The following is a 10,667-nucleotide window of genomic DNA, read 5'->3' as shown; positions in this document are numbered from 1 at the left end:
AAAAATGCTTTAATTGGTGTTTCTTTTAATTCCATCATCTTCAAAAATAAGTAATTCTGCCATGTAATTTATATGAACAGTGAAGTCTGATCACTTTTGAAATATTTGTATTTTTTTTCTCTTTTCTGAATAGACCTTTAGAAGAACCAAAGGTGATTTCTGCTCTGTCTGGGAAGCAGGCTGGAAAGCATGTCATACATATTGCATGTGGAAGCACTTACAGTGCTGCAATCACTGCTGAAGGAGAGTTATATACGTGGGGTCGAGGGAACTATGGCAGACTGGGCCATGGTACGTTTTTAGTTCGTTCCCTAACTGATGTTATGAAGTTATAGAGCTTAAATCTGACTCAGACTAACTTAGAGCAGTGTAACATATATTTTTGTTTTTGTTTGTTCTGAAGGTTCCAGTGAAGATCAGACAATCCCAGTGTTAGTTACGGGGCTAAAAGGACTCAAGGTTATTGATGTGGCCTGTGGGAGTGGTGACGCTCAGACTCTTGCTGTGACTGAAAATGGTTAGTGGCCCAAGCAAGAACATAATTAGGTCTGCCAGTTTTAGTTGCGCTTGGAATGATCACGAAACTATTTCTTTTGAATTTGTATGCAATTCTGGGAGCCAAGTACAGCTGACACAATTGATGCCCTCAGCAGTTCTGAGAAACTGTTACAGGAGAATTCCATAATATATTGAACAATCTGGTTTGGTTACAAAGAATTTTGTATGCCAGTGGAAGGCACTTCCACTCATGTCAGGATGGTGGTGGTGGTGGTGGGGATGGTGCAGTTAACACATATCTCCCCTAGAGTTTTAGCTTCCTATGTTGCATCCAGTTCCCATGGTCTTCTCATGGATTTCTGGGTCAACCAAATATATGTGGTGGAGGCATCGTGGTATGTTGTGTTTTCTGTTAAGTATATAAGATTTAAATAATCCAACCACTCACTTATTTATTTATTTATTTATGGAAAACTTCAACGAAGTTGTGAACTTTTTAAAACAAACTGATAGAAAAATTGCTGAAAGTGTTGCCTCCCAACACTTCCCTATTCCTGTAACTTTATTTTGTTAAGGTCTAAACAACAAGATTACTGTAACTTCTGATGAGGTATCTCCTTTTTCCAGGTCAAGTGTGGTCTTGGGGTGATGGAGATTATGGGAAATTAGGTAGAGGTGGCAGTGATGGCTGCAAGACTCCCAAACTGATAGAAAAACTGCAAGACTTGGATGTTGTTAAAGTGCGTTGTGGGAGTCAGTTTTCAGTGGCTCTAACAAAAGATGGACAGGTCTACTCCTGGGGAAAGGGTGACAATCAGAGGCTTGGGCATGGAACAGAAGAACATGTTCGCTATCCCAAACTGCTTGAAGGTTTGCAAGGTAGGTGAAAAGCCTCCTACTATTTTTTTTTTAATTGTAATTTAATATATATATATTTTAACTTGAAGAGAGGCTGGTTTGCATATTTGGGTTCCCGATGGAACAAACTCAGGTGCTGCTTGCTAAATTTTTGCTTTGCTGAACAGTTTTAGACTTAAAATTAACCTGCCGTTTTGACTTTGGCTTTAATGTTGCCCATTCCCATCACTTGTGTGTGACATGTGTGTTTTTTCCTCCAGGGAAAAAAGTAATAGATGTAGCAGCCGGATCTACACATTGTTTAGCACTCACAGAAGACAGTGAAGTATACAGCTGGGGTAGCAATGATCAATGCCAGCATTTTGACACCCTGAGGATCACGAAACCCAAGCCTACTGCTCTTCCCGGGTTAGATTCCAAGCACATTGTTGGTATTGCTTGTGGGCCAGCTCAGGTAGGCTTCTGCTTAGCATTCATATATCTATTTTTGGGACTGATTCAGGCATATTTTCTACTCAGTTGCAGCGTGTGGGGATAGATCACTAGGGGACACTAGCAGTGGAGTCATAAGTAGAATTTCATCCTTCTAAGTACACTGAAGTCAGTGGGTTTAGAGGGGATGTGACTTTGCTTAGGGTTGTGCTGTAAGTTTCTGGTATGTCCGTATTATATATACTCTAGTAGTATTTTAGTACTGGATATTCTAACTCATTTTCTTTGCTTATTAAATTATTAATATTAATATGCTTGTTTTATAGTAATATCTTGTGTGTTCTGGCCTTTTGTACCAATTGGTGGTTATTGTGGAATATTCTGGGGAATTTCACATTACCCAGTTTCACCCGGTTTCAAGCCAGTAATGATCCGTTTTTAAGTGAACCGGTATAGGGCTGCCATTTCACACATGGCTTTCCCCTTCTGGTAAAGAGCTGGATCTGAAGCGGTTTGCCATTTCAGACTGCACCGCTTTTTCCCGCTTTCCCCCCGCCGTTTTTCGACTGTGCGGGCGATCACCAGCTTTGTTTTTTTTGAACGTTCGCTTTAGAGCGCTATAGCGCTATAGCAGTATAACAAAACACTCCATGCATTCCAATGGGATTGATATAATGCTATTCCGTTATAGCGCTATAGCGCTATAATGCTATAAAGCAAATGTCCAAAAAAACAAAGTGGAAATTGCCTGTGCGGGCGAAAAACGGCGGGAAAAAGCGCATCGACAGGTAAAATGCTTCAGCCCCGTTTCCTAAATGGGACAGAAGTGATTGTGTATGAAATGACAAATATATTCCGGAAGGGAACCGGTTCTCAAACGGTTCTGTCTGAAATGACAGACCGGAAACCGTTTGGGAACCGGTCCTCTTCCGGAATATATCGCCTGTCTGAAATTCCTCTCTGTCTTTCATTCGAGAATACTGAAGATTCAGTTAGGACATAGATGGTCAACTAAGGATGCAAATACATGTAATGCTCAATTGTAAGAGTGTTTCCTTGGAGTTTCTTTTTTATGCAAAGATGCCATTTTGTGTGATTTATTGACTTCCTGTATACCCTACCCTTTCCCCCACAGAGACCCAAAGCAGTTTGCATTGTTCTTTTCTCCCCTATTATCCTCACAACAGCTCTGTGAGATAGGTTAGGCTGGAGTGTATTACTGGCCCAGGGTCATCCAGCAAGCTTCCATGGACGGGGAGTTGAATCTGGGTCTCCCAGATCTTAGTCTGACCATCTAACCACCACACCACTCATGCTCTCCTACAAAGTATCCTCCTGTCCCTGTACATCACATGATTTTTCTTTCCAGACTGACATTTGCAGCAACTGCCTTGTGAGAGTGGCAGGAAAAAAGTTCACAGAAAGATTCACAAAGAGTATTTGAGGCCAAAAGCCTCCATTATATGACTTTTGTTCATCACACGTAGGAACTGTTACGCTTGGTGGAGATGGGGAAAACTTGTGCTTTTGGGGAATTCTGTTCTGTGTTCTGAGCCCAGCAGTGGGAAGAGGTGATCCAGTCTTTGAACAGGCTGGGTAAGCATGCATAGAACGGTAGCCATCCCTCACATAATTCTTTCCTCTACTTGCAGCAAGTTTCCCTTAACTGGGTGACTTTCAGTACCTGTTTACTTTCCCAAAATGTTAGCTTTAGGTTCTTTTTGAATATGTTAGTTGTTAAGGGAGGTATGTTTGATTATGGCAATTGGATTTAAAACTTCCTCTGGACAATATTTACATTAATCCTAGATTTTTCTTAACTATTTTTGTGTACTTTGTTCTAGAGCTTTGCCTGGTCCTCTTGTTCAGAGTGGTCTATTGGTTTGCGTGTACCTTTTGTGGTAGATGTTTGTCCAATGACATTTGAACAACTGGATCTCTTATTGAGACAAGTGACGGAAGGAATGGATGGCACTTCTGACTGGCCGCCTCCACAGGAGAAAGAATGTATGGCTGTAGCTACCCTGAACCTTCTAAGGCTACAGGTAGGTTGCATTTCAGTCAGTTGAAAGAGTCCTAAATAAAATCAGACCCAAATGATTAGAATATTAGCTCTGGTTTTTAAATAGATCACAATCATGCTATTTTCTGTAATTATGATATTGTGCAAAATGCTTTACAATCCTTATCACCAGTGTTCCCTCTAAGCTGAGTTGGTGTGAGCTAGCTCACAGTTTTTTAGCCTCCGGATCACACATTGTTGTCTTAGCTCAGGAACGATGGCTCCAGTCAAGAGCAAACTAATTTATGCAGTAGCCAAATCACCTGCCTGCTCACAACTTTAATGCTGTAGCTCACAAAGTAGAATTTTTGCTCACAGGACTCCACAGCTTAGAGGGAACATTGTTATCACTTGTCTCCTGTGACAGTAAGGTCATTGTTACTTCAGTTTTACAGTCTACCTGTTAGTGTGCCCATCCCATAGCCAGGGCTTAATTCCAGAAGTGGTGTTTGAATTTAATTTACCCAAACCAACCCTGTTCAGAGTTTGAGTCCAGAGGCACCTTCAAGACTAGCAAGTTCTGAATAAAGGAGCAGTGACTCACAAAAACTCATACCCTGCCATGTATTATGTTAGTCTTTTAAGGTTCTGCTGAACTCGTGCTCTTTTCTACAGCAAAGTTTTATTCAATGTATAAACTTCCATGTGCATGCATACTTCTTCAGATACATTGAACTGGAAGTTACCAATCCATACATATGGGTACACGGTGAGCAGCAAATTAGCATAAGCATAATAAAAGGCGTTTAACAGATGTGAGGACCAAACTGGAATAACAAGTTTCGTTTATACGGTCACCATTTGTTTGGGTTTAATTCCGGGGTGAAACATAGTGAAGGAAATAAATACATCAAAATTGGAGATACATGGGCAGATGTACCCTTCTTCATTGTAGAATGCTGAGAGTAATTACCTGAGACCCTGTTACACTCCATCTGTCTCCTCCCAAGCGTGGAGGTAACTTACAGCCTTCTCTTCTTTGAGGTGGGGTGATTGGCTGGCTGTGCAGTGTATATCACCTTAGTCCCCAGATCAGAGAATTACATTCCAATCTACCATTCCAAATTATGTTATATTCTGCTATTCATTACATTACAATCACTATTCCAATCTACTATTCCAAATAAGAAATAAAACTGAATTAGAACTAAAATATCTACCTGATGAAGTCAAGAAACAGATTAACAAAGCCAGAACGATACCCAGAGAAAGCCTGTTACAAGACAGGCCCTAAAGAGACAATGACCAAACACCACTAGTAGTCACATAGAGCTCTCAACTCAAAACAGTTCAACGCATCATGAATGACTTACAACTTCTTCTGAATAATGACAGTTCTTTTTCACAAGCACTGGGGGGCAAACCTTTTTTGCACACAGGCAGCCCTCCAATCTTAAACAGCTCTTCACCCACAATAAAACAACATCTAACTTTAACATGGCCACTGGTGCCAGAGCTTGCAATAAACCCAGAGGCCAACTTTGCTGCCACATACACCTAGACAACACAACCACTGGGCCTAATAATATCAACTACACCGTCTCAGGTTTATGCTGCTCATCTTCTAATATTGTATATGCCATTAAATACCAACAGTGCCCTTCGATTCTCTGCATAGGGTAGACAGGTCAAACCCCACGCCAAAGGATAAATGGACACAAATCTGACACCAAGAATCACAAGACTGAGAAACCTGTAGCAGAACACTTCAGCCTTCCAGGACATTCAGTGGGTGACCTCAAAGTTTCAGAAAGGGAAATTGCTGAGTTACAAGTTACTACAACACTTGAAACAGTGGAACCCCCAGGACTTAACAGGGGTGTTGATTTCTTATCTCATATGCTTAACCTCATTCAGTCCTTATGTCTGTATGCTCACCAGGAAGGGCTATACATCCTCTGTATTTTATTTTATTTCTTATTTGGAATAATAGATTGGAATAGTGATTGTAATGAATAGTAGGATGTAGCGTAGTTTGAATGTATTTCTCTGGTATGGGAACTGAGGAGATATACATGGCACAGCCAGGTAGCCAGTCACCCCACCTCAAAGTAGAGGCTGCTGTAAAGTTACCTCCACACTTGAGAGGAGATGGAAGGAACGTAGATGGATAGAGTATAAAAACAGGGTCTCAGGTAATTACTCTCAGCATTCCACAATGACGAAGGGTACATCTGCCCATGTATCTCCAATTTTGATGTATTTATTTCCTTCACTATGTTTCACCCCGGAATTAAACCCAAACAAATGATGACCATATAAACGAAGCTTGTTATTCCAGTTTGGTCCTTGCATCTTTTAAACACCTTTTATTATGCTTATGCTAATTTGCTTCTCACCCTCTACCTGTATGTATGGACTGGTAACTTCTATTTCAGTGTATCTGAAGAAGTGTGCGTGTACACAAAAGCCTATGCATTAAAACTTTGTTGGTCTTAAAGGTGCCACTGGGCTCGAACGTTTGTTCTGCAGCTTCAGGCCAACACCACTACCCACCTGAATCAACCCTGTTCACTTTACTGTGCTCTTACTGCTTTGAGTTTTTCTGTTATCATGTACTGATTAACAATCAAAATACATATTCTGTGATGGCAAGCTGTTAATCTCCACCAGCTGTATGCAGCTCTCTGTGAATACTGTGAAATAATGGGTTTTATCTGTTTGGGCTCAGTTTCTTTCATTTTTACTACTATCAATTAAACTTTGTCTTTTTGTCTTTCAGCTGCATGCTGCAATAAGTCACCAAGTAGACCCAGAATGTCTTGGCTTGGGATTGGGCAGTGTTTTGCTGAACAGTTTAAAACAGATAGTGGTCACTTTAGCCAGTAATGCTGGTGTACTGAACACTGTACAGTCAGCTGCCCAAGCAGTGTTGCAGAGTGGGTGGTCTGTGTTGCTCCCAACTGCCGAGGAAAGAGCTAGGGCTCTGTCAGCACTGTTGCCTAGTGCAGGTATGTTTCAGAAGGGAAAATATTGAAGGATTCTAATGCTGACATGCAAGCATTTGTTTCCAGACAAGTAACTGTTTTATATATTTTCAGTTTCAGGGAATGAAACAAACGTAAGTCCTGGTCGTAGATTTATGATTGATCTGTTGGTTGGAAGCTTGATGGCTGATGGAGGTCTAGAGTCTGCTCTGAATGCTGCTATCACTGCAGAAATCCAGGTATATTTTCACTGTGTATTGGTACAGAAGCAATAAAAGCAAAATAGTTGGCAAGATCTATTAAGTAAGTTTGTTGCAAATAAACCTCATTTAGTGGTAAAAGTCTGGACCATAAATATAGTTTCTTTACGGCATGAGTGGGCAAGGTATATAGTGCATTAGTATGTGTGGGGTGTTATAGAATGTTCAGGAGGATCAGGCTCTCAGTGTGGAGTTCAGCATGGTTTAGAACTCTGGGTCACAAAGACTAGGGGGAAATAGTAGCCATTTACTGTGTGTGCTGGCTGTGGAAACATAACTTTACGTGCTAACTTAATTTTCAGCTGGTGGAGGGCATTTATGTGGACCGAAGGGGGTTACTGATCTTCACAAGTTTTCCCTCCCTCTCCCTTGTTCCATTCTGTTTCTGGGGTCAACTGACCCCAAAAATAGGATCCCATAAATGTGGTAAGCTGTAGTAGAAGCCTAGAGATGATAAAATATCGTTACACAAGCACCGCTGTGTTTGGTTTGCGTAGGACACAAGCCATTGACTTGAATCTACCAGTGTATTTCTGTGCATAGAAGGATTTCAGCCTGTGGACTGTAGCTTTCTCATTTCTCACTTCCTGATGCAGCCCAGAATACTCTGAGAAACAGCATGTTAGGGGGCATCTCAGGCTGCAGCAGGAGGGGAGAGGTGGAAAAGTCATGCTGTTTGGGTAGAGATTCTTCTGGCTGTAGAAACACTCTGGTGGATCCAAGCCAGTATTAGTTCAGTCTTCTCTGGCCAAACATTATATTTCTTATTCAGTGCACAATTCCATTAAACTGTGTTGTAGAAAGAAAATTAATGTTTACTGTGAACTTTAAATTTTGTAGGACATAGAGGCAAAAAAAGAAGCCCAGAAAGAAAAGGAAATTGATGAGCAGGAAGCAAACGCATCGTCACTTCATAGGAGCAGAACGCCATTGGACAAAGACCTTATTAATACTGGGATTTATGAATCTGCAGGAAAACAAAGTTTACCTCTAGTGCAACTAATTCAGCAATTATTAAGGTAGTTTTCGTCAAGGCTGTGCCTGAGCCATTGTCCTTTCATTTTATCTTACTATATTTTGTTTTGTACTTTGCTCCTTTGCCTTTTTGAACTTTTAATGGGCATTAATTAAGGCACAAGAGGTGCACCAGGGAGAAACAGTACTGTGGAGCATGCATTTATGAGCATGTCTGTTTAAGGTGCCACATTTTATGTTGCTAACCTGCATAATAAAAGTTCCCTAAGATGATGGTAGAGATGCTATGAAATCTTGCAAAGAAATTAGATTCCTCAGAGCAGACCCATAGGTGGAACACAGCAGGTATTAGTACAGATGGTATGAGCAGTGTCTTGGCACTTAAATTAGATAAATGAACAATGTAGGTGACTACTAGTGCAGTCCTAAGAAAAGTTACTCCAATGGGGTGTAGGCCGCAGTAACGCTCCTTGGAATTGCACTGTAAATGACTTGAAATCTGAGTAATTTCAGATAGTCATGTGTGATTGTTGTATGTCTCATGAACTGAAAGTAAAGGGACTCTGGGGCAAGTGATGCTCTGTCATCTTGGTGCTTGGGGAGGGCTTCTAATGTCCTGGCCCCACTGGTGGACCTCCTGAAGGCACTGGTATTTCTGGCCACTGCGTGATACAGAGTGTTGGACTGGATGGGCCTTTGGCCTGATCCAACATTGGCGTCTCTTATGTTCTTATGTTCTTAAAGGAAGCACTTTGGAGTAACTGGTCAAACTTTCGAAATGTATATGTCATTGTCTTTACCTACAGTATTCTTTTTAAAGTGCAAAGATTAAAAACAGAGGTTACAGCCTAGCTGTTCTAAAAATGGCATGTATTGTGTATCTGCCTGGTATGTGTAATAATCCAAATATTAGCATACCTCAGTAGGAATAGTTCTATGGCCACTATGGTAGACGTCCAAGGGGGGTAGTCATGTTAGTCTGTTTTGTTTTTGTACAACTCACAAAGAAAGATGTAATTTTTTTAAATTACACATTATGGAACACTTGATTTTGTTAAAAACTTGGCTGTCTCCAAGAACCTGTCACTCTCATGCGATAGAAAATGTGACATGGATTCAAAGAATTGTGTTTCTGATTACTAGTATGCTCAGGAGTGCTTTTGGCTTGTATTTTCAAATAGCCACTGTGTCAGACAGTAAATGGTTAATGTTTAAACCCGGTCTGAGAAGCTTGAGTGACAGGGGACTCAAGTAGAATTTTACAGTTGAGAGTGTCAGTTGAGAAGAACAGTTAAGATCTGACAGTTGGCTGGGAACGAAGGAAGGCTAAGGGAGCGAGAGGATCAAGGAGGATCCCCATTCAAGCCTGAGGGAAATAACTCCTAGAAAAGGGGGGGGGGTCCCTATCCATTATGGGGGAAATATCTCCTAGTGAAGGGGGATGATCCCTATTAAGTGGTTAAGAAGGGAAACTAGAACTTGTGTGAATGTTCCTTCCGTCACCAACTTAAGTGTCTTGGAGACAAGAGCTTAATGCTTGTTTATTGAAGCAGAAACTGTCAAGGAATATCCTCAAGTTTTTGGACCTGTCTGAATAACTAAAAAGCTACGTGGTTGTGATAAGCTACGTGGTTGTGGCAAACTATCTATTATGTCTGTACAAAGTTACCTCATTCCTGTTTCCTGTTCACCTTCTACTTTCCTGACCATTTCCCCTCATAAGTAAAATAAAATTGTTTGTTAGTGATGAACTACCATCAGCCTCTCATGTGCCATTGTCATACTAAGAAAAAGAAGGATTTTAGTTGGTCCCTCAGATCCCTAGACTGGGTCACATAATTCTATATACATTTAAACAACTGGGTGGGACAGACAGAAAAACAATGAAGAAAGAAAAGGGGCTGCCCAGCCAAGAAAAAGATAAAGGGATCTTTGGGGAATCATAGTCACATATTCTCCAGCTGCATGGAAAACGGCTTTTGAAAGTGAAAGGACTCTCAGAAGCAGATTATGATATGGTGAGAGGGAAAGTGAGTTTGCTATTACCTTGGGCCATAGCCAAGCTGTTGGTCTTGCCCTAAGTAGCTCTTTGGATCCTGACCGATATCGTAAAGTACCCAACAGCAAGTATCCAACATTACTGTAAAATTGTAAGACTATATTATTATGAAACATTTCAGGGCAGTACTTTTCCAGTGTTTTATGTAGTCATCCCTGTTATTTCCAAAAAACACTGACTGGGGCGGGGCAGGGGGTTGCAAGAGCTATATAATGATCATTTTAAGAAAAAACAGGCTATTTGTAAACATGGAGCTGCATTTGCAATCATTATCCAAATGCTTGTGCTTTCTGACTTGCAAGAAAAGGCAGAACAAAAGCTTAGTCAGTATTCACCTGGCTATGTACTATTGAGAGAGGTTTAAAAAGACTTTCTTTAAAAATGTCATTCCCATCAGGAACATCGCTTCACAAACGATAGCTAAACTTAAAGATGTGGCCCGTCGCATTTCTTCCTGCTTGGACCATGAACATTGCAATAAGGAAAGGTCTGCTTCTTTAGACTTGCTGCTACGTTTTCAGCGCTTACTCGTTAGTAAGCTGTATCCAGACGATGGTGTTGGTCAGATCCCTATTACTTACAGTAAGATATTAAAT

General features: G+C 40.9%; 1 protein-coding gene across 1 annotated transcript in view; it reads left to right on the top strand.

Moving 5' to 3' along the window:
* HERC2 (HECT and RLD domain containing E3 ubiquitin protein ligase 2) overlaps nucleotides 1-10,667 on the top strand; it is a 121,707-nt gene that overhangs the window by 25,741 nt on the left and 85,299 nt on the right. Inside the window, exons 12-20 of the mRNA XM_015410976.1 lie at nucleotides 134-291; nucleotides 404-517; nucleotides 1,126-1,377; nucleotides 1,617-1,810; nucleotides 3,633-3,833; nucleotides 6,573-6,801; nucleotides 6,892-7,016; nucleotides 7,878-8,056; nucleotides 10,469-10,653. Coding sequence (XP_015266462.1) covers nucleotides 134-291; nucleotides 404-517; nucleotides 1,126-1,377; nucleotides 1,617-1,810; nucleotides 3,633-3,833; nucleotides 6,573-6,801; nucleotides 6,892-7,016; nucleotides 7,878-8,056; nucleotides 10,469-10,653 — 1,637 coding nt within the window. The remainder of the gene's footprint in view (nucleotides 1-133; nucleotides 292-403; nucleotides 518-1,125; nucleotides 1,378-1,616; nucleotides 1,811-3,632; nucleotides 3,834-6,572; nucleotides 6,802-6,891; nucleotides 7,017-7,877; nucleotides 8,057-10,468; nucleotides 10,654-10,667) is intronic.

This window comes from Gekko japonicus, unplaced genomic scaffold, assembly GCF_001447785.1.
Source record: "Gekko japonicus isolate JY-2015 unplaced genomic scaffold, Gekko_japonicus_V1.1 scaffold244, whole genome shotgun sequence".
In the NCBI taxonomy this organism is placed as follows: domain Eukaryota; kingdom Metazoa; phylum Chordata; class Lepidosauria; order Squamata; family Gekkonidae; genus Gekko; species Gekko japonicus.
This window is presented reverse-complemented; position numbering and strand designations above follow the sequence as displayed.